General features: G+C 43.9%; 1 protein-coding gene across 3 annotated transcripts in view; it reads right to left on the bottom strand.

The window, feature by feature from the left end:
• Positions 1-24,177, bottom strand: part of MCTP2 (multiple C2 and transmembrane domain containing 2) — a 149,657-nt gene that overhangs the window by 36,628 nt on the left and 88,852 nt on the right. For all 3 annotated transcript variants that reach the window (XM_061595211.1, XM_061595212.1, XM_061595213.1), the window contains one exon: positions 1,651-1,773. In XM_061595211.1, the coding sequence (XP_061451195.1) occupies positions 1,651-1,773 (123 nt within the window). The remainder of the gene's footprint in view (positions 1-1,650; positions 1,774-24,177) is intronic.

The raw sequence follows: 24,177 nt of genomic DNA, 5'->3' as shown, positions 1-24,177 counted from the left end.
GGTTCCTTACTCATCAGGTCTCTACGTGTATCAATGGCTGCTGCGAAAAAAAATCGCGACTTTACGGGTTATGGGGGAATTAATATCCGCTAATAGATATTGTGCAAAAAAATTTTTATCTCTGCCTGGAAATTTCTGGAAGAGAGGAATAATAAAATGGCTGCGAAGGCTGGTATAAAACCTGCACTCCAGTAATATGTGTTCTGCTGTCTCAATGGCACCACTGTCGCAAGGACAGTAACGTTCGGTCCGAGGGATTCTACGACTATTAATTGAATGGACTGTTGTTATTTTGTTTTCCACTTGTTTTATCGGTTATCTGGCCTGTTTGCCTCCTTGGAGAGGAAAAGCAGACTATAAATGTCACTGTACACACTGTATGCATCCAACACCCCCTGGGCCATGTAATATAAGCAGAGCTTGGAAAAGTTCCTTTTTTTGAACTACAACTCTCATCAGTCCAATCCAGTGGCCATGCTGGCTGGGGCTGTCGGGAGTTGTAGTTTAAAAAAGTAACTTTTCCAAGCTCTGAACATAAGGCTTGTTCGCGCGTTACACTTATCACAGCCACAAGCTGTCTCTACAGCTGTAGAACCGTCTGAGTGAAAGAGTATACACTTGTTGATGGCTTGTACAGTTTAACGATTGTATACACAGGTACACAGACTGTACACTCATTGAACATTACCCGTGAACAACTGTACAGTTCAACTACTTGTGTACACAAGGTGCGCAGAGTGTCCACTTGCTGAATGTTATGAGCGAATGCCCCTATAAGTTTCTGCCTTATGGAGGTCTGGGATTCATTTGTAGGCCTCTTCTGAAGTAACTGTGAAATCAGTTACTGAATCCATTTTGAAATCAACAGTTGTCTCCACAAGTAGCTGTTTATTGTCGAGGGAGGGCTGTGCTTTTACAAATATAGAGCCTAAGACAACTCGGGGTTTGCTTGACCTCTGGGGTTTGTGCATACAGACATGATGGTGGTTACACTTGAGGGATGATACAATCCTGGGCACTAGGATAGGTTGCTCCAAGAAGTGGGGGAGTGGAGAGTCTCCCCTCCTCTACCCAAATGCCTGGCTTAGTCCCTTCCACCCCAATGAATCCTATCTGGATAGCGGAATTTCTGCATCCAGCCTTTTTGGCCAATGCGTTTCATTCCTGTCCTCTTGCAGCTGGTGCTGTTCTTCCTGTTGACCGTTTCAGGTGAGGGATGGGTGGGGAGGGGAGCTTTTGCTGCTGTGACTGGTCAGGGCTCTGCAGTGTCTTAACAGATTTCACAGTTGCATTCCCTCTCCCTCTGCTTGTAACTTCTGTGCACTTTTGAGGTCCGATACTGTGACTTCGTGTATTAGGAAATACTAAAGCATGGCCAATGTGATGGATGATGGAGCTGTAGGCCATCAGCAGCTGGGTGCCCATGGGACTCCAACTCCCATCAGACACAGCTGGCATGGCCAACAGTCACGGATGATGAGAATTGTAGCACAGCAACATCTGGAGGGTCACAGGTCCCCTGCCCCTGGATAAAACTATATGATGACACTACCCACACTGATACACGCTTGCACGCGAGAGCACCCCCCCCCCATAGTTCAAGAGTAACTTACAACCAGGGCCCGAAATATTAAGTTTGGCTTTATTTACCTGGGGGTCTTGGGAGTAGGTGACTTTCTCCGGAGAAATGAGGGAGAAGTTGTAAGCAAACAGCAGCAACAAAGCCAAGGGCAGCATGTACAACTCAAAATGCCAAACCGTGATGACAAACACCTAAGAGAAACAAAACAAGACAGAGGGGGACATTTACATTGTTTGATTAAAAAAAAAAGCAGGAAGAAAAAGTGCATGTGAAGAACACAGCTTCTCAGTCTTCATTCCTATGAATATGCATCCTTGGCTCTCCACTAACCTCTGGTTTCTCTCCCCCCTTGTGCATGGAAGGAAGATAATCACCCTGGATGTTCCTGTGTCTCATATACCCCGTGTCATCCATGAGAATTGTTGGCATCAACCTCTTTTTTCATTTTAATCTCATTATATGTACACACAATGACATAAACAAGAGAAACCTTGGTGAATTTTTTTTAAAAAAACAAAACAGGAAGGAAAGAGAGAGGCAAAAAATGTAACACTCACTGGAACTGGAAATGAGAATTTTCCAGTCACCTTCAGGATCACAAGACAAAACAGTAGCCTCCAGTCCAGGCCTGAGCCAGAGAGGGCCAACACTTGCTCAGGGCCAAACTACGTGAGATGTTGGAAATTAATTGCCTGAGGGATGGGGAACCTCAGACCCAGGGAGAAAATGCGGACCTCCAGACCTCTCTGTCTGGCCCTTGGGACTCCCCTAGGCCACACCCCTTCCCAAGCCACACCCTTTGCCAGATCTGCTTTGCACCCTCCTCCAATGTTTTTGCCTGGCTGGAATGTGTACTTAAACTCTGATAACGTCTCTTGCTTCCCTGGATGGAGAATATTATTATTATTAGCATTAGCATTATTAATTTATATCCCACCTTTTTCTCCAAGGAATTCAAGGTGGTGTACACGGTTCTCCTCCTCCTCATGTAACCCCCACAACAACCCTGTGAGGTAGGTCAGGCTGAGAGGCAGCAGCTGGCCCAAGGTCACCCAGTGAGTTTCAAGGCTGAATGGGGATTAGAACCCTGGTCTCCCAGGTCCAACACTCTAACGGCTGCACCACACTGGCTCTAGAGACGAGTGTGTGTAGAAACTAACCTACTGTACGAACGCTGAAATTCACATTTGCTGCCCCGTCCACTTTTGCCTCTGGCTTCACTAGGGTTGCCAGGTTCAGGGCCTGAGACTGATCCTGTATCTTTAGGAGAAGAGAAAGTCAGCCAAGTGCAGGTGTTCTTGCAACACAGTAATGGGAAAACCCCAAGGTGGAATTCTCCTTTCCCCCTGCACAACTTTTAAAGATACAGAAGACCTCTTGGAGGCTGGGCCTGGCAACCAAGAGGTCTTCTGTATATTTAAATGTTGTGCAGGGGGAAAGGAGAATTCCACCTTGGGTTTTTTCCCATTACAGTGTTGCAAGAACACCTGCACTTGGCTGACTTTCTCTTCTCCTAAAGATACAGGATCAGTCTCAGGCCCTGAACCTGGCACAACCCTAGGCCTCTCCCACCACTGGCATGTGGACACTGGAAAGTGGTCCAGAAGGGAATGTGGCCCTTCAGTTGAAAAAAGGTTCCTCACCCTTGCATTACCTGATTGTCAATCATTTTCAAGTTTTTGTACAAAGCAGCTATGGCAGGCTCCAATTCAGGCCAGAGACTGAAACACTGGAGGAGTTGAATCCTTTTTCCTCTCTACCATTTTCCCAATGAAAATCCTGTCCTGTAAGCTTATCTAACGATGCAAAGCTTTTGGACTAGGGGGAAGCACAAGTTTTGCTGGCAAAAGGCAAAGGAGTGAAAGGTAAAGAAGACACAAAAGGGAAGCTATCAGGATCTAGAGAAGGGGGTAGCTAAGAGTGTTGCGCTCCAGATGTTGCTGGACTCCAGTTCCCAGCAGCCCCAGCCAGCATGGCCAATGATCAGGGATTGTGGGAGTTGTAGTGCATCAACATGTCGAAGGCACCACTTTGGCTACCCGTGATCTGGGCCACATTCACACCAAACATTTATTCCATTATTATTCCACTTTAAACAGTCATGGCTTCCCCCAAAGAATCCTGGGAAGTGTAGTTTGTGAAGGGTGCCGAGAGTTGTTAGGAGGGCCCCTGTTCTCTTCACAGAGCTACAGTTCCCACAGTTCCCTGGGAAGGAAGAGGGGCTGTCTGTTAAACCACTCTGGCCACTGGAGCTCTGTCAGGGGAATAGGAATCTCCTAAGAACTCTCAGCACCCTTCACAAAGTACCCTTCCCAGGATTCTTTGGGGCAAACCATGACTGTTAAAGTGGAATCCATGTGTGGTGTGAATATGGTCCTAGAGTAATAAAGTTTTAGTTGGCACTAGGGCTGGTGTAATCTCCCCATTTTGGGAGTCATCCAATTTGGAGAGGTATTTTGGGTGACTCTTGAAATCCTTACAATGGCATCACAGGGAGGGGGGGTTATTGCCTTGTCTTCCTTTAAAAAAAAGCTGTGGGATCTGTTGATGGTTTGGGTAGATTATAGAAAGTTTTAGAAAGGCAAAGAAGGAAAAAGGAAGAAGCAACCTCCTCCCCCCAAATGCATGTCAGGACTTGAATCTCACCCTGTGAAATGGCCACGCCCTACATTTCAAGCAATCCTGGGAACTGTACAATTCCCAGCACACTTAGCAAACCATAGCTCCCAGGATTCTTCAGGGGAAGTCATGTGTTTTAAACGTATTGGGTGCGCAGTCCAGTTTTCAGTATTTGCACATGGAGTGGTACATTGCAGGCAGCCGTTTCAATCCACCCCTAGATCTTAACACGAAAACCAAACAGCATCTGGAGGAGGGGGAAGGAGGGAAAGAGCAGGACAAAAACAAAAGCAAAAACAAAAAGGAAGCCTGCAGACATCAGCTCTGCTGACCTCCCCCTTCCCCCTCTACCTCCTGGGAAGCAGTGGCAACGCGGGTGACGGGAGGCTGGGCGAGCACCACAGCCTCGCCAACTGCTACTGATTCAGGTGAAGCACCCATGGGTGGCTATAGACTGAGCAGAGGACATGGGGGGAGGGACTGCTTAACCCTTTCCTCTCCAGACATTTCACCCCACAGCTGCTATTTTATCCCAAGATAAACAGAAAGAAGTAAGTCCCTATAGCTTTTCTCTTTCAGGGTTTTAAATCAGCTTGGCAGGTACAGTTTTGAGCAGACAAATAGCTAGGGAAGAAAAGCATTAAAGGGTTCCATTCTTCTCTGTCTTCTGTCTGAAACCACCTGATAAGGGAGCATCGTATCCAACACTAGCCCTAGTCAAAGTAGACCCACTGAAGTGGATATACCTAAGTTAGTCGCGTCCATTCACTTCAGTGAGTCTACTATGAGTCAGACTAACACTGAATCCCACCCTACGGATAGTATTTCTAAGCCATACCCAGAGCAGAGCCACTGGATTTAATGGATCTATGTCAGTCGTGTTGGGTTAGGATGAACATAGGAAGGACTTCCGGGAAGGGTGACTTAGCCTGTGCCTGCTTTTGAGACGGGCTCCTGCCTCAAAAGAAGCTTATTCAGATATATCAGTCAGATTTTTTTTTTTTTTGACTGATTAAACTTCTCCCGGGTAGGGAGAAACGAAGAGATTAACCTCAAAGCCTATTTTTGTTGGGACGACCAGATCTCATTAATTTATGGGACGAGGTCCAGCCGACGAAGGTGGGACGGATTTTCAACAACAAGCTCTATCTGATAAAGCGAACGTTCATCTTATCTTCTAAGAGAGAACGCACTAACAGGCAAGCACCCTTCTTTCTATATTTTTCTTTTACTTGACTTAAATTGTTGCTGTTTAAAAGAGATTTGCCAGATTGATCGGTTTTTGACATCTCACTGGGGAGCCATAACTTCTCTCTGCTACTCACTAATTAATAGCTTATCTCTGTTTTTGTTGCAAAAAGCTGTCCTGGATTTGCATTCTAAAGATATACACAGAAGAGGGATTTCTATTCCAGATTTTTATTTTGAAGAATATTATATTGTCTGAGACTACTCTCTTTTTGGTCTATTTTATTTTGACGAATCTGTTTCCTGACGACCGCCATTAATTGTTTCGATCCTGGGAACTGCATTTTGTTTACTTAAGCATGGAGAGATAAGGCTGTCTGCTCTGTTTATACTGTGATGTCACCAAGTTTGGAGTATTAACCCAATTGTTGCTGAAATAAGAAGTGGTTTTCCTATATTTTTCTTTTAAAATGGCAATTAAGAAAGTGGCTGAGAAGCTGGAAATAACTATGTTTCAGAAAATAATGGATGAGATTGAGATAACGAAACAAAACCTGCGACAGGGTTGTAAGGAGCTGAAAATTGAATTGAGTAAAATGAAGCAGGAGATTAAAGATATAGGGGTCCCTGTGAGAGAGGTGACCCTGGAAGGGGTCCCTGTGAGAGAGGAGACCCCGGAGATTGGAACAAACGTGGAACAGGAAAAAGATTTGGAGTCTATGGACTTTAGAAACAAAATCTATTGTTTGGAGACACAGGAGATTAAAGACATAGGGGTCCTTGTGAGAGAGGAGACCCTGGAGACTGGAACAGGGGTCCCTGTGAGAGAGGAGACCCTGGAGACTGGAACAGGGGTCCCTGTGAGAGAGGAGATCCCGGAGATTGGAACAAACGTGGAACAGGAACAAGATTTGGAGTCTATGGACTTTAGAAATAAAATCTATTGTTTGGAACTCAATGTTATCTCTGAAGAAATTAATGAAGATTCTAGAGATAAAGTTATCAATGGCATGGATAATCTTCTGGACTGGAATGATGTGATGGAGCCCAATATAGAGAAAATCTATGGAATTAACTGCAGCCATGTGACAATGGAAAAACTTTCAAGAGATGACCCAGTGTATTTTGAAAAAAAGAACAGAGATATGATTTTACAGCAGTATTTCAGCAACCTATTCAGAATGGATGGCAAGAAAATATTTGGGATAGAGGTAATTCCCATCAGACTCTTACTATATGACTATGGCTTTGACAGCAAGATTATTATGGAATACTGATAATGGAAGATTGGATACTGAAATTACTGGACTTAACAAGACTACTGAAGATGGAAGATGGAAAATGGAACTAATAGGGATAATAGAACAATGGCTACTGAAATTACTGAACCTAACAGATTCTGATGTGATGGATTAATTGAAATGTTTATTTTGACTATGGTTATGACAATAAGATTATCATAATTAGTAATGAGATGGATTAATCGATATGCTTATCTGGAAAAAAAAATTGATAGATATATTTCTTAAAGAATTGAAACCTCTCTTTGACTTTTTGTGGAAAGAATAAAGTAATGTTTATGAGATTTGATGATTAAGTAAGATAACTACTGGAGGAAAGTGATTTTATAATATGACTTAAGAGACAGGATTGTTATATATTATAGACTTATAACTGATTTGATCTTTGACAAATGGGAAGTCAATATTTTACTCTTTATTTTTTCTTTTTGTTTTTTTTTTTCTTTTTTTCTTTTTGTTTAACTATTTTTGATTTTGTTTTTTGTCTTTGAATGTTTTATGATTTTGTCTTGTATGTTTTATGAAAATCTGAATAAAAATTATTGAAAAAAAAAAAAGGATGAACATAGGAAGTTGCCTTATTCTTTCTACCAGCTTCGGCTTTCTACGTCCCTATCTGAGCAGGGAGGACCTAACATCAGTCGTACATGCTCTGGTAACCTCGTGACTGGATTACTGCAATGCACTCTATGTAGGGCTGCCTTTGAAGACAGTTCGGAAGCTACAGCTTGTCCAAAATGCGGCGGCCAGATTAATAACGGGGACCAGGCGGTCGGAACACATAACACCTGTTCTGGCTCGCCTGCACTGGCTACCAATATGCTTCCGGGCTAGATTCAAAGTGTTGGTTCTAACCTATAAAGCCCTATACAGCACGGGACCACAATACTTGTCGGAATGCCTCTCCCGATATGAACCTGCCCGTACACTATGCTCTACATCGAAGGCCCTCCTCCGAGTTCCGTCTCATAGGGAGGCTCGGAGGGCGGTGACAAGATCTAGGGCCTTCTCAGTGGTGGCCCCCGAATTGTGGAACAGTCTCCCCGAAGAGGTGCGTATGGCGCCGACATTGTTGTCCTTTTGGCGCCAGGTTAAGACCTTCCTCTTTGCTATGGCGTTTTAATATGTAACTTGTTTTAGTTTTAAATTTTGTTGTAATTGTTTTCTGATTCCTTGTTTTTATATATGTTTATGCTGTATTTATTATGAGATTTTGAGATGTTTTGTATTTTTATATTTTGTTGTACACCGCCCAGAGAGCTAATGCTAGTCGGGCGGTATAAAAATCTAATAAAATAAATAAATAAATAAATAAATAAAATTCCAAATCAGCCACAGAGAAAGAGAAAACAAATCCCAAAACACTGAAAGGAAATTTATTGCTTGGACTTCTTTCAGCATTTGGGGATGCTTTTCTCTTTCTTTGTGGTTCTTTGGATGCTGTTTTTTGTTTCTTATTCCAAGTCAGACCATTGGTCTATCAAGCTCAATATTACCTACACTGACTGACAGCAGATTTCCAGGTTTTCAGATTGCGGTCTTTCTCCAGGTGTACCTGAAGATGCCGTGGTTGAACCCGGGACCTTCTGAATGCCAAACAAATGCTCTACCACTGGTTTACTCTGTGAAATAACATGGGATACAACTTTGTATTTTACATGTAGTTCTGCCTCCAGATAGGAAGGAAATGTGTATATTTATTTATTTATTTATTTATTTATTTATTTATTTATTTATTTATTTATTAAATTTATATACCGCCCGACTAGCAATAGCTAGATAGATTTGGGTGCATGTATTGATTTGCATAGGCCGATCTCATCTGATTTTGGAAACTAAGCAGGGTCAGCCCTGGTTAGTACTTGGATAGAAGACTGCCTAGGTATACCGGGTGCCGTAGGCTTAGAGGAAGGCAATACTGAACCACCTCTGAATACCTCTTACCATGAAAACCCTATGGATACATCCAAAAAAGATTCCTAGGGTAGCCATAAGTCGTGGTTGACATGAAGGCATATAACAACAATTGATTTGCATATTGACTGGGTTCTCTTATGCACACACCCAAAATACAGCTTTAATCCTGTTGACTGTTGCTTTTACGGTTGTGGCGTTCAGGGTTTTCTGTTTGTTTGTAGTTGCATTTTAATTGTTTAATTCATCTTGTATACCGCCCTAGGAATGTGATTGAAGGGAGGCATAGAGCTATTCTGAAACAAAGGACTAAATTAACAGGCATGTTTCCCATTTGAATTTTTTTTCAAAGCGCAAAGAAACGTCGCACCTACGACTTTATGAGAAAGGAGAATAAAAATCCCTGCGCGGCTCTTCCAAAATTTCTGCACTGGAGAACAGATCCAACTTTGCGAGTTGAAAGGGAGGGCAGGCTGGGGAGTCATCCCGAGTGTTTTAGTAATTAAAGAAAAGTGCATAATGAACCATATGCCCAAAAGGGGCCTGTTTTTCATGCGGGCCAGATTTTTGTTTGAATTTTTAATTTTTATATACAGATGAAATGCTGGGTGTGATGAAGCGAGTGTGCGAGGTGAACGTGCCATGCGGTGGAGGAAGAAGAAGGAGCAGTCAGTGTGAGGCTGAGCAGGGTATCCTTGGATGATTATGCATCTAGATTTCACTATTTCAAGACAAGGATTTTTTTTAAATTGCATCCTTCTCTCCTTTGAGCAACTGTTTTAGGCATCTGTTCAAAGTCTCCATGAAAGAGATATTGACAGCTTTTTAGGTTGAACAGCCCAAAGAAAAAAACAGAATGCCGTCTGCCAATTACTTAAAAAAAAACCAACGTTGACCCCCCATGAGACAAACAATCAGAGTTCTGCTTTTCATGGGACCCACCGCACTGCCTCAACAGCTCTGGTTTGGTGAGAAACCTGCCTTTGAAGCTACAGCCAACACAATGAGCAAACATGTACATCAAATGCTTAAGCACTTCTTTAGATGCAATGCGCATGCCTTGGCTGCCCTCCTCCTCGGAAAGCAAGGAGAGGGTAACAAAACTAAAACCGAAAGCCACAAACCTATCAGCAAAGCCAGTTAAGGAAAAGACATCAAGTTGTGCCACTTAATGTTATTGGGTTGTAACCAATTCACAGTCCTACGCACAGTAGACCCTTTGAAATTAATGAACCTAAATCAATCCTGGCCATTATTTTCAATGGGTCTACTCTGAGTAGGACTAGCATTATATACCACCCAGTATTATTATTTATCTATTGCCGCTTACATTTGTCCCAAGGTGGATGGATGGATGTATACACCCACATGCACATATGCACACACATATCTATCTATCTATAAAATTATGCATGGATAATGCAGGATGCTGGACTAGATGGGCCATTGGCTTGATCCAGCAGGCTCTTCTGATGTTCTTATAGCTGGGTGAGGAACTTCAGGCCCAGGGCCAAATGCCGGCCTTCCAGCCCTCTCTGTCTGGCACTTGTCACTCTCCCCACACCCCCTCCTGAGCCACATAATCTTTTCCCCAGGCCACACCTCTCACTGGCTTCACACCCTCCTTGAGTGTTTTTGCCTGGCTGAAATGGGTCTTTGAACTCTTGCTTTCCCGGACGGAGGATGGAGGCGGGTAATGTGAGCATGTGTAGAAACCAAACTATTGGTCAAAGGTAAAATGTATGTCTGTTGCTCCACCCACTTCTTCTTCAGGCCCCGCCCACCACCGGCATGTGGGCCGTGGAAGGTTGCACAGAAGGGAATGTGGCCCTCAGGCTGAAAGAGGTTCTCCATCCCTGACATGTGGGGCTGATGAGAACTGGAGTCCAACGACATCTGGAGGACACCATGCTGGCTACCCCTTACTGAGGGTCTCGAAGATACTTAGGAGAATGTTCAACACCTGCCTCTGAAAAGCAACCTAGGTGAGAAATAGGAGACACTTCACCCAATATCCCCTCCCTCTTTGGGAAGCAATGGGTTTTTTTTTCTAGCTTTAGCAGAAGAACAGTGGGATGGGAGGGGGAGGCTGTTTAACCCTTGCTCTTCTGCTGCTCACTCCAAGTCATGATCAGAAGCAGCTTTTCTTGCTGGGGGGGGCAGGAAGATACAGACCCCCTCTGCCCTTTCCCTCTCCAGGTAGGAAAGCAGCTTAGGAGAGGCAGGAAAGTGGGCAGGGAAAGGGTTGAGCAGCCCTCCCCCTGCTGTTATTCCACTCCCAACTGCAGCATCTGATGCTCCTTTTCATTCAAAACAAACCATGGAAAGAGACAGCTCACGTTCCTCCTGCGTATGGTGAAGTCTGACCCAAAGTTTACCACGACTGAAAAGCTGCTTAGTATTCCGATCGTATACACTTCTACAATCCTTTGCCTTGCTTGTAACATGTTTTTTTTTCCCCAAAGGCATCGTTCTTCCACCCCCCCACACACTTTTAAATTACCCAGGTGACCAACGTGATAATGAAACACTTTGGCACTGTTTTGATCCTTCGGATACGATGACAATTAGCACCAAGCAGCACCTATCTTAATGCTTGTTCGGTTTAATGAAATGCTTATTGTAGTAGAAGAAGTCTCACATTTTTGGAGGAATCTATATGTGAATGATTAAAAAAAAAAAACAGCCCCATTTCCAAGACTTAAGGACACTTGACAACAGTTCTGAATTGTACAGATGGGTCTGTGCACATTCAAGGGCTCACCCTGGAAAAGAGACCCCGTTAATGGGCACCAGAAAGCATAAATCTGCCTCACACAGAGGCCAGCTGCTCCCTAAGACCAGGACTGTGCTAAGCAGCGCTGCTCCAAGACCTCAGGCAGAGATCTTCTGAGTCCTGTTACCTGACATCCATTTAACTCAAGGAGGAGAATCTGTGGCTGTCCAGGTGTTGCTGGACTACAACTCCCACCGTCTCTGGCCATTGGACATGCTGGCTGAGGGCGATGGGAGTTGGAGTCTACACTTGGTGGGCCACAGGCTCCCATCCCTGATTTAACTGGATGTGCCACAGTTTGAAACTGGGATCTTCTGCATGCAAAGCACACTTTCTACTACTGAGGTACAGGAGGGAAAGTCACACATTGCTCTGGCTGCAATATAGACAAAGCTAGGAGATCTTATGAACTTGTGTGACGGAACAGACCAAAGGTCTATCCCAAGGATGGGGAACCTGGAGCCCTCCAGTTGTTGTTGGATTCCAATTCCCACCAGCCCCAGCCAGCACAGCAACTGTTAGGGATGATGGTAAGTTGTAGTGCGGCAACATATGGAGGGCCAAAGGTTTCCCCAGCCCTAGGCTGCACCTTATCTGATAATTTCCGCATTTTATTTAATATTTCACACAATGTAAATGCCACTTCTGGAGATCTTCTGGAATAAAATGGAAATTTAGCACTCATTTCTGTGTTAATTGCTTCAAAAAAAAAATCAGTTTCCAATCCCATTAACCCAGAAAATTGTGGGAATAAAGTGACAAAATTTGGGGCAGAAAACCAGCATGCAGTTCTTCCCGGCTGTTTTTATGGAGGAATCAAGGGGGAACAGAAGTGTGGATGTGCAGAAAGGGTAGGGGAGTAGCGACATGTCCAGTGACATTCATTGTTGTATGACACCACGCCCGCTGGTGTGAATAAAATTCAGCATGACGTGGCTGTATATCAGTCAAAAAGTTGCAATTCCATAACGCAACAGGTACTTCAGTGTGAAAGGAACGTTAGAAATCAGAAGAGAAGCGCTACCATTATAATCAGTAAAACTAATGCAATAAACCCCATGTCTGAATGCTGCCTTTGTCTATCCAGTCCAGCATTCTGATTCTAACGGTAGGCCAAGGAGATGCCTCAATAAAACTCACAGTCTGGGAAGGAAGGTAATAATTGCCCTCAGTTGTATTTCCAGTAGGACTGCATGCAGATGGCACCTCAACATTCTCCCAATTTCTGGGCAGAGAACATTGGGATGAACTCAAGGGTGTTATGGGGGGGAGGGGAGAGAAATTCGCCAGCAGTTTTGGAGGACAGAGCTGACCATTAGGGGTGGTAGCACATTTTATTTTGTTGCCTCTAGAAGTAGCCTGCCCACAAGTCTGCACCCAGCAACATGCCCCAAACCTTGCATTGTTCCAGGGCATTGTGGCAATGATGTGGAACAGCAGCCACCACCCCACACACAGACCAACCAAACGGTGGAAAATATTCTGAGAAAATTCTGTAATTTGCTTTCTTTTTCTAAAAGGGGGTTGAGACAAAAAGAAAAAAAAATCTCAGAAATTTTATCAGAATATGTCTTCTGAGAAATCTCGGTTCAGCTCTAATCCTCATCATCTACCATGTTGCTTCTGAACATGAAGGTTTCGTTTAGCACATGCAGTCAGAGTCAGGCCTAAACCTCCCGTGAATTTATCTAATCCTTTTCAAAAGCCACGGAAGTGGGTGAGAGGGGTGCAACAGTTGATTCCATTAAGGTAACTAGATGCCATACAAAGATCAGAATTTGCAACTAGAAGGTGAAAAGGCTCTCTTAAAAATGGGCAACCTAAAGCGCATGAGAGGTGACATATCTGGATAAATAATAAACTAGACCCAACTGATTTTACCATTCCTCCACTAGAAGTAACCTGAGGCCCACCATTAACAAGAGGAAACTCAACATAGGGCTACAATTCCTGTCACCCCTGAACTTTAGCCATGTTGGCTGGGGCTGATGGGAGTTGGAATCCTTTGGGTCCCCAGACATTGATGGACTAATGGAAGCAATTACCTAGGGAGGTGGTGGGCTCTCCAGCATCAGAGGCATTCAACAGACAGCTGGAGAGCCATCTGTCAAGTATGCTTTAACTTTGATTCCTGCATTAAGCAGGGGGTTGGACTCGATGGCCTTACAGGCCCCTTCCAACTCCACAATTCTATGATTCTGCGACTACAACTCCCATCATCCCTGACCATTGACCATGCTGGCTGGAGCTGATGGGAGACAGAATCCAATAGCACTTGCAGGGTACCATGTTGTCCACCTTGGCAATTAAAGGGCAAGATGTGAACTTGCAATGCTACTTCGTCGACAGGTAAAAACTTTCTAATTTCAGCAAGCCTTTGATTCCGAAGGCGGCTAAGGATAGGACCAAAAGGAGGTTATATTGCTCTTGCTTGTTTATTTTTTAATTATTCTGATTTTATGAGTATAGTTTTTAATTATCAGAAACAGTTTAATGCTATTTTAAATCAGAGTTCATTTTTTAATTATATCTGTCTATATTTATTTATTTATGTATTATACGCTTTTAACTTTGGTAGGTTTTAATTGTATCTGTTTTTTATCTGGAAGCCGCCGTGAGTTCCAATTTGGAAAAACGGCGGGGTATAAATACAGTTAACAATAATAATAATAATTATACTGTAGTTATGGAATTCTGTTCCCAATAACATTTTCCTGCAACCAACTTTGCTAAATTTTAGGCTCTAGGAAGGGTTTGTTTATTTCTTGCTGTCCATTTGCTCACGCTTTTATTGATTAATACTGAAGGTTTTATTGCTGTTTCTGTGAGTTTGAGTTTTTATTCTGTTTTATGCTCCCCACTGCTATTTTATTATTTGCTGCTTAATTTTACTATTCTAATGATATGTCATATTGGGTTTCATTTTCTCCCTTCGACTGTAAGCTGCCCTGGGAATTTTTAAACTGTAAAGGTGGGCTAAAGCGTCCTGAATAAATAAATAATCGAAAGAGTAGGAACAGAGTGGCTGTTCAGGAAGGAGTGGGGTGGCAGGTAGAGAAAGATCACTTTTCCTGATGGCTTAAATCCTTTTTAAGGAAGTGTTTGAGCAATTATAAGGACTGTAAGCTTTACTGAGCCCATTAATAGGCATCAGCCTCCTAGCCAAGAGATCAGAACCCAGACGCAAGGTAAATGCTTTCCTAAGGCTTGTTAGCCAGCCTGACTCTTTCAATCTCCTTTGTCATTTTTCCAACATGTTGCTGGACATATCAACATAGCAGGTATCATGCGATGCACAACCAACAAGGACAATGCTCTGATATCCTGCCTGGTATCACTTTTACAAAACAGAGAGGGGTGGAGTAGAGTGAACACTATTGCGACCTCTTGGCACTGATAGCCATAGGGGATATGTTTTCATGATCTCTTGGCCCCATCTTTCTGCAGAAAAGGACCAAGCTAGTATTTTGATGTTCATGTTCTCTAAAGCAGGTGTGGAGAACATGACTCACATCAGCCCCAGCTAACAGGGCCAGTGGCCAGGGATGATAGGAGTTGTAGTTCAGCAACATCTGAGGGGCCAAAGGTTCCCCACACCTGGTCTGCACTGAATGGCAGCATCTCTCTGGGATTTCAGATGAGAGTTTTCCCCAGCCCTGCCTAGAGATGCTGGGGATTGAACCTGGGACCTTCTGCCCCTGAGCTATGGCTGAACAATTGTGGTCCTTCTCTTTTCCCATCTCTTGTGCCCAGAATGGCCTCTCTCTCTCTCTCTCTCTCTCTCTCTCTCTCTCTCTCTCACACACACACACACACACACACACACATAGAATTCAATTCAGCACATTGAAGGCTGTCTATAAACTACAAAAAACAACCACAGTGAATTTAACTGAGCTCTGAGGTACTTTCTCTCTTTCCAGATGCTGGTGTTTCAATCTATGAAGAAGGTGCTGGCCATGAAGACAGACAGTGTGGTGTAGTGGTTAGAGTTGTGTTTAATGATTATTTTATATTGTTTTTATGGGATTTTATGTTTAATTGCACTTGCACTTTTTTTTGCACACTGCCTTGATATCTTGAGAGCCAGTGCAGTGTAATGGTTGGAGCATCAGAATAGCAGCTGGGAGAGCAGGGTTCGAATCCCCACTCAGCCATGAAGCTCACTTGGTGACCTTGAGCCAGTCACAGTCTCTCACCCTAGCCTACCTCACGGGGTCGTTATGAGGATAAAATGGGGAGGGGGCAGGGCTGGCACCCACTCCTTAGAGTGGGTGGGTAGCGCTCTCTTCCGTGATCCATGGCAGCATCAGCTCTCGACCCTGCAGCAGATTACAGAAAGAGAGCTCCCAGGCACCACCACCCCTACTACCATGCAGGCTCGCAACACTTGCCTGCACCCCCCACCTAACTTTTCCTTGAAGTAAATACTAGCTGCACTGCAGGTGCATGTCTGCCACCAACCAAGATGGCGGCGGAAGCATCAGCCCCTTAGGGAAGCCTTGGCTACCATCTTGGTTGATGGCAGGTATGTGCATACAACTTGGCCAGCATTCAATCCAAGGGAAAGGTAGGTGGGGCATGTGGGTGGGTGCCGGGGCAAGCTGGTGCCAGCCCTGGGGGAGAGGAAATCATGTACACTACCTTGAGCTCCTCCCAACGTGGAGGAAAGTTGGGATATAAATGTAATAAATAAATAAAAGTCCATTTTCATTTCCCTTCCCAGTTGTGCAGCTATGGGAGAAGGACATGCTCTGGTCCTGGCTCGTCAATGCCTCCCTTCTTCAGCGAATCCACCCCCTCACTGCCACCGCTGACAGCTGTTCCTCCTTCTCTGCATCATCATTGCCGCCATTGGCTTGCTTCACCACTAAGTGATTCCAAAGATTCCCTCGTGCTCTTCCATGGTTGAGAAATAGGATGGGTGATGCAGACAGGGCTCAGCACAGTTAAGAAGAGGGTTAACCTCCCCATTCCAATGCACCCCTCTGGCAGCTGGGCAAGCCCAAAGACAGAGTCCACCTCTTTGGGGCTATTTCAGTCACATAAGCTGTGATCCAGAGACAAATAACCAAAGAGGGAAAGAAGACCCAAACAAAACACCCTTGCCCCTTGCTTTTCTGGCAACCAGCCTCAAAGCAAACCTAGGACCACATGAAGCTGCCTTATACCAAGTCAGACCATCTAGCTCTATAATGTCTACACTGACTGGCAGCAGCTCTCCACGGTTTCCAGCAGGGAATCTCTCTCAGCCCTACCTGGAGACACCATGGGGCACAGAACCTGGGACCTAACCACTGAGCTATGGCCCTTCCCCACACAAAACAAAGCAAAACAGAACTGTCTCCCTCTATGGTGCCGCAAGGCAAGGCAAAGCCCAACGAAGGTCAGGCTGGATACGAGGCAGTGCCCTGGGGAACACAGAGCTCTGAAGTTGCTCCAGCAAGGAACAAACTGAAACCGAGCCCTTATATCAGGTGTGTGGAACCTTTGGCTGTCCAGAAGTTGCTGAACAACAACTCCCATCATCCCCGGCCACTGGCTAGGTTTGCTAGGGCTGATGGGAGTTGTAGTCCAGCAATAGCCGGAGGGCCGAAGGTTCCCCACCCCTTCCTTATATAGCAGCAACATCAGCATCAGGTGTAGCCTCACGTGTACTGCAAGCTGCTGCATGATGCAAAAGGGCAGCGTCTCCAGTAATCTACTCCACCAGAGCAGAGGAGCCTTGGGTCTTCCTGGGCCTCTTGCACTGGAGTCCTACAAGCCTGAGGATGGCAGTGACTCATCTTCAGGACGAAGAGGGGGATACTCCCCCCCTCCGGTTCCCCCAATTGCAGGACTTCTGTGCCTTTCTCCTCGCCTCCATCACCCAACAAAGAGGTAACCAACTCCTGGTCCCCAGCAAAGGCCCTATGGAGCCAAGCTGCTGTTGTTGGCTTTGCTTTGTTTATTTTGCTGATCAGTTGGTCATCCTAAGCAGCCCCCATCTAGTGGAATTTCAGTGGCGGTGTGTCAAGGCAGCTAAAACAGCTGCAGCCTGAACATCCATCCACTTATCAAGATTTCCTACAAGTTGTACTGCCGATCAGGACTGAAGCGACAGATAAGGAAAAGGGACGTAAAAAATAACTTTGGGGAGGGGAAAGATTGCAAACCTGCCAGAATGAGCCAGAAGCAAGAAATATGAAAGGCAGAAGGAAGACAACATGTTGGCCTTCCCTTCCATTTGTGAGTGTATATCGCCACCTACAGGAATTCCCCACCTGGTTGTCCTCAACAACTGCATAAAGATGATTGCCGATGCTTTCAGTCTATTTTACAAAGTTCTTTCACAAGGAATGCAAGGGGTGGAGGCAGGGGGGAGGTTTAGGATCTCCCCGACACAGAATGAAGCATTTTGACTGCGACAATTGTAATAGACAAACAGCTCCTTAGAATTTTACATGATTCATTTCAAGTGTTCATAGCCCGTCACATACATCACCTCAATAGTAGGGTGGGGGGAAACAAATTGGGGTGGGGAAATGTGTATATATGGAGAAAACAGAGGTTGGTGCATAGCCACCATGTAACTTCATATATATTTTTTTTAAAGTATCTTGGCTCAGCAGCATAGGTCAGAGTCAAAGCAATATGCAGATTACAGAGTTAAATGGAATTTTTCATCAGTTCTGTGAAGTTAAAAAAATGCAGTCCACAGTCCTCATATGCATACAGAAAATAGGTAGACTCTCCCTTCTAATAATAATAATAATAATAATAATAATAATAATAATAGTCACTTTTCTCATAGAAGTGACCCAAAGCAACTTACATGATAACCAGTTAAAACAAGCACAACCAATAAAAAATTAAAAACATATCTATACAAATAAAGGACAGGTCTACAGATCCCGCCCCACTAAAAGGGGTCCCTGATAGCTGAAACCTTACAGAAGCCAGACCGGGGAATTCTCTGTATCAGTCTTCACCAACCTGGTGTCTTCCAGCTGTTTTGAACTCCAACTCTCATCAGCCCCAGCCAGCACAGTTTGTTGGCCAAGGGCACCAGGTTGGCAAAGGCTGCTTTAGTGTGACCAAGGAACAGAATCTCCGGACACTGGGCAGCGGACTAGGCCTTACTTACTTAGGTCTTTCTCTGCCTCTGTTTTCTCTCTCTCTCTCTCTCTCTCTCTCTCTCTCTCTCTCTCTCTCTCACACACACACACACACACACACACACTCTTTAATGAGATCCATTTTGCTAATTTATACAGATAAACCAACAAGTGTTACCTGCATATATATATATATCGCAGTACCAGAAACATTCCTGCCCTCACGATTATTTTACTTTATTTTCCTAAATTTATATCCTGCCCTCCTAGTGGGAGGGCGGCAAACACATCTGCAGTTAAAATACTATCAAAAATAAAATAGAAACATATTTAAAAACATTTTAAAAACTGTTAAAAACATATGAAGACCAAGACAACACAAAATCTGTAAGCAAATCACGTGTCTGGAAAGGCCGGTCAAAACAGAAATGTTTTCAGGAGGCATCTTAAAAAATGCAGTGACGACACCCGCCTAATGTCAATAGGTAGGAGATTCCAAAATACAGGCGCTGCCACACGAAAGGCATGACTCCTTACAAATGATGGTGGTCATCTTTTCCTCCAACAAAGTGCCATCCTCATAAGGCACTCTCATCCTAATTTTCAAAGTTCTCATCAGTCTGGCTAGCAAATGCAGATTGGCACTACTTGTAGTTTCACCTTAGTTTTAAGGGGGGGGTTATAAAAGAAAGAATGAAAGAAAGAAACCCTTGGTTATCTTGTCAAACATTAAGAACAGGGCTGGTGCCTGGCATGATTTGGCCCTTGGGCACCAGCCTGCCCTGGGCCCGCGGCGCTGTAACCCAGCACCCTCCCTATACAGGTGGTACGGGGCTATTAAGTCCACCCACATGCCCCACCTACATCTCATGTCATGTGAATGACATGCACACATAGCGCCCATGCCTACCATCAACCAAGATGGCAGCGGGGCATCAGCCCCTTAGGAAAGGCCCCGCCACTTCCGGGAAGGGTGACTTAGCCTGTGCCTGCTTTTGGGACGGGCTCCCGCCGCAAAAGAAGCTTATTCAGATATAAATCAGTCAAAACATTTTTTTTTTGACTGATGAAACTTCTCCCGGGCAGGGAGAAACGAAGAGATTAACCTCAAAGCCTATTTTTGTTGGGAGGACTAGATTTCATTGATTTATGAGACGAGGTCCAGCCAACAAGGAAGGACGGATTTTCAACAAGCTCTATCTGATAAAGCGACACGTTCATCTTTTCTTTAGAGAGAGAACGGACTAACAGGCAAGCACCCTTCTTTCTATATTTTTTTACTTGACTTAAACTGTTGCAGTAAAAGGAGATTTGCCAGATGGATCGGCTTTGGACATCTTTTCGGTGAGCTATAACTCTTCTCTGCTATGCACTAATTAACAGCTTATCTCTGTTTTTGTTGCAAAAAGCTGTCCTGGATTTGCATTCTAAAGATATACACAGAAGAGAGATTTCTATTCCTGATTTCTATTCTGAAGAATATTATATTGTCTGAGATTACTCTCTTTTTGGTTTATTTTATTTTGACGAATCTGTTTCCTGACGACGCCATTAATTGTTTCGATCCTGGGAACTACATTTTGTTTTCCTAAGCATAGTGAGATAAGGCTGGCTGTTCTGTTTATACTGTGATGTCATCAAGTTTGGAGTATTAACCCAATTGTTGCTGAAATAAGAAGTGGTTCTCTTATATTTTTCTTTTAAAATGGCAATCAAGAAAGTGGCTGAGAATCTGGAAGTAACTAGGTTTCAGAAAATAATGGATGAGATTGAGATAACGAAACGAACCCTGCGACAGGGTTGTAAGGAGCTGAAAATTGAATTGTGCAAAATGATCCAGGAGTTTAAAGAAATAGGGGTCCCTGTGAGAGAGGAGACCCTGGAGCCTGGAACAAACGTGGAACAGGAAAAAGATTTGGAATTTATGGATTTTAGAAATAAAATCTACTGTTTGGAATTCAATGTTATCTCTGAAGAAATTAATGAAGATATTGGAGATAAGGTTGTCAATGGCATGGATAATCTTCTGGACTGGAATGATGTGATGGAGCCTAATATGGAGAAGACCTATGGAATTAACTGCAGCCATGTGACAAGGGAAAAACTTTCAAGAGATGAGCCAGTACATTTTGTAAAAAAGAACAGAGATATGTTTTTACTGCAGTATTCCAGCAACCTATTCAGAATGGATGGCAAGAAAATATTTGGGATAGAGGAAATTCCCATTAGACTCTTACTATATGACTATGGTTATGACAGCAAGATTATTACGGAATACTGATAATGGAAGATTGGACACTGAAATTACTGGAGTTAACAAGACTATTGAAGATGGAAGATGGAAGATGGAACTAATAGGGATAATAGAATAATGGCTATTGAAATTATTGAACCTAATAGACTCTGATGAGATGGATTAATCGAAATGTTTATTTTGACTATGGTTATGACAATAAGATTATTATAATTATTAATGAGATGGATTAATCGACATGCTTATCTGGAGAAAAATTGATAGATATATTTCTTAAAGAATTGAAACCTCTCTTTGACTTTTTGTGGAAAGAATAAAGTAATGTTTATGAGATTTGATGATTAAGTAAGATAACTACTGGAGGAAAGTGATTTTATAATATGATTTAAGAGACAGGATTGTTATACATTGTAGACCTATAACTGATTTGATCTGTGACAAATGGGAAGTTAATATTTCTATGGTTATGACAGCAAGATTATTACGGAATACTGATAATGGAAGATTGGACACTGAAATTACTGGACTTAACAAGACTATTGAAGATGGAAGATGGAAGATGGAACTAATAGGGATAATAGAATAATGGCTATTGAAATTATTGAACCTAACAGATTCTGATGAGATGGATTAATCGAAATGTTTATTTTGACTATGGTTATGACAATAAGATTATTATAATTATTAATGAGATGGATTAATCGACATGCTTTTCTGGAGAAAAATTGATAGATATATTTCTTAAAGAATTGAAACCTCTCTTTGACTTTTTGTGGAAAGAATAAAGTAATGTTTATGAGATTTGATGATTAAGTAAGATAACTACTGGAGGAAAGTGATTTTATAATATGATTTAAGAGACAGGATTGTTATACATTGTAGACCTATAACTGATTTGATCTGTGACAAATGGGAAGTCAATATTTTACTTTTTATTTTTTTTTGTCTAACTATTTTTGATTTTGTTTTTTGTCTTTGAATGTTTTATGGTTTTGTTTTGTATGTTTTATGAAAATCTGAATAAAAATTATTGTAAAAAAAAAAGGAAAGGCCCCGCCACCATCTTGGGTGATTGCAGGCATGCATGCACAGTGCACACAGCATTCACACTAACAGGAGAAGTAGGTGGGGCGTGTGTGCAGGCTTATTGAAGCTTATACTGTCTGTACTGGGGGGGTGCCTGGGAGCTCCCTCTCCGCGATCTGCAGCAGTGTTGGGTTGAAGGACCTGTTGCTGCTGCAGATCATGGAACAGGGCACCACCCTCCCACCCTAAGGAGGGGTCCTTCAGGGGCTCCTCTGAGCTGCAAGGGCCCTCGCCCAGGGCCCAACTTGGCCGCCCTCTGGCGCCACCCCTGATTAAGAACCTCCACCTGAAAATGCTGGGACTTTCACCCGCACCCAAAGATTTTGGGTTTTCACCCACTTTCCCCCTCCACTTCCCCAAATGTGCTGAAAAAGAAACCTGATCAAGAAATAGGCAAGGTGAGGCAAATAACAGCATGACTGATTCTCAGTGGCTGACGGCAGCAGGATTAAGAGTTCTCTCTCCACTCCAGTGCATCCCTTCCATTTAAGAGGATAGAAAACGAACCACCGCACTTAAGCACAACACTGAGCAAAGGTAAAACCTGCTCTCCAGCCCTGACACCAGGCGGCCTGGCCCCCCTGAGACGGATCCTACTGGGCGGGGAAGGAGGAGTTGTGGTGTGTCTCTGTCTGCAGACATAAGAACGTAAGGCACTAGAGGCATTCAAGAGGCAGCTGGACAGCCATCTGTTGGGGATGCTTTGATTTGGATTTCTGCATTGAGCAGGGGGCTGGACCTGATGGCCTTATAGGCCCCTTCCAACCCTACTATTCTATGATTCTATAAGGGTCCGGGTGCTGGATCAGGCCCATCTAGTCCAGGATCCTGTTCTCACATTGGCCAACCAGATGCAACGGGGAACAGCTCTGCAAAATATGCACATCTGTTATGGCAATGAGCAGCCCCCACCTCCACCCCTTTGGTATTGAGAGAATGAGCGAAACACTTCTAGCCATGGGAAGCCTGTGAGCAGGACCTGAGCGCAGCCGCACTGCCCACCTGCGATCCCCAGCAACTGGTATTCGGAGGTATGCAGCCTCCAGCAATGGAGATAAAGCATAGCCATTGACATAATATACGCCACATGCGTTGCTGCAATTTATAAGCTCTCCTCCCTATCACAGACACGCCCCATATTGATAGGCATTTTGCAAGTATTAAGATAAAGAGGTGCAGTATATAAAGGTCAGCAGCAATCATGAGTAAAAAAACCAACAATTTGATATTCCAAAGGACTCAAGAACAGCTGACACACAGCAGTGAGCCACAAGGGTGAGTGAACGGACTGTCACGGGGTTTCTCTCTCCAGAAAACATCAGATCAGGCAGCTGAGATTATTACCGCCGTTCTCTTGTAACTGTCACCTGTGGTGGGTATAATTACAGGTTACTGCCGCCAGCATGTCCACCTCCTATGGCAGTAAAAAGGACCCACTGCTTGCCAAGCCCAGGCACACAATAGAGAGGACACACCATCTAACAGAGCCCAAAAAAGGAACAGCCAGGGAGACTAATAAAAATGACAGCTTAGAAACAAAATGATAAAGCTCTGATGCTTCGGAAACCAACTAGAACACAGACACACACACATAAGCATGAAAGCTAGCTGGCCACACAACAGCTGAGCTCAATTCTCTGACAGTTCAGAGCGATGCAAGTAGTTTGAAGGGCTTCCCTATTTCCTATCTGCTGGGCTCAAGTTTTTTCCCCAAAAAACGCCTGCATGAGTTATTAAGGGCCAAGAGGTTGAAACAAATCAGCAGCAGCACAACAGGCGTGACTACTAGGCCACAAAGACTGTTCAGAATAACAAGGCTAGATTCAGAAAGGGGAAGAGGCCACAGCTTAGTGGCAGGGCATGTGCTGTGTGTGCAAAAGGTCCCAAGTTCAACTGCTGACATCTCCAGGTAGGGTTGGGAATGCCCTCTATCTGAAAACCGGGAGGGCCCCGGCCAGTCACTGCAGATAATGCTATATTGTAGTTTGTTAAGGGTATCGACTGTGGTTGGGGAGACCCCTATTCCCCTCACAGAGCTACAATTCCCAGAGTTCCTTGGGAAAAGGTATTGCTTGTTAAACCCCTCTGGGAATTGCAGCTGTGTAAGAAGAACAGGAGTCTCCTAACCACTCTCAGCACTTTTAACAAATGACAGTTCCCAGGATTCTTTGGGGGAAGGCATGACTGTTCAAAATGGAACGATCCTGCTTTACATTTTTGTGCAAATGGTGGCCTAACTTAGGTCATGAATTCCAACGCTTTTACCCTGCGTATATCTCAGCTGGATGGAAACATCTGATTTTATGCTATCATGACATTGCCATCGAAATGCAAAGCTATTTCCAACCGGTGTCTGATAA

Source organism: Rhineura floridana, chromosome 14 (genome assembly GCF_030035675.1).
Source record: "Rhineura floridana isolate rRhiFlo1 chromosome 14, rRhiFlo1.hap2, whole genome shotgun sequence".
NCBI classification, from domain to species: domain Eukaryota; kingdom Metazoa; phylum Chordata; class Lepidosauria; order Squamata; family Rhineuridae; genus Rhineura; species Rhineura floridana.
Note: the sequence above shows the minus strand (reverse complement) of the source record. Positions and strands in the feature narration are given on the sequence as shown.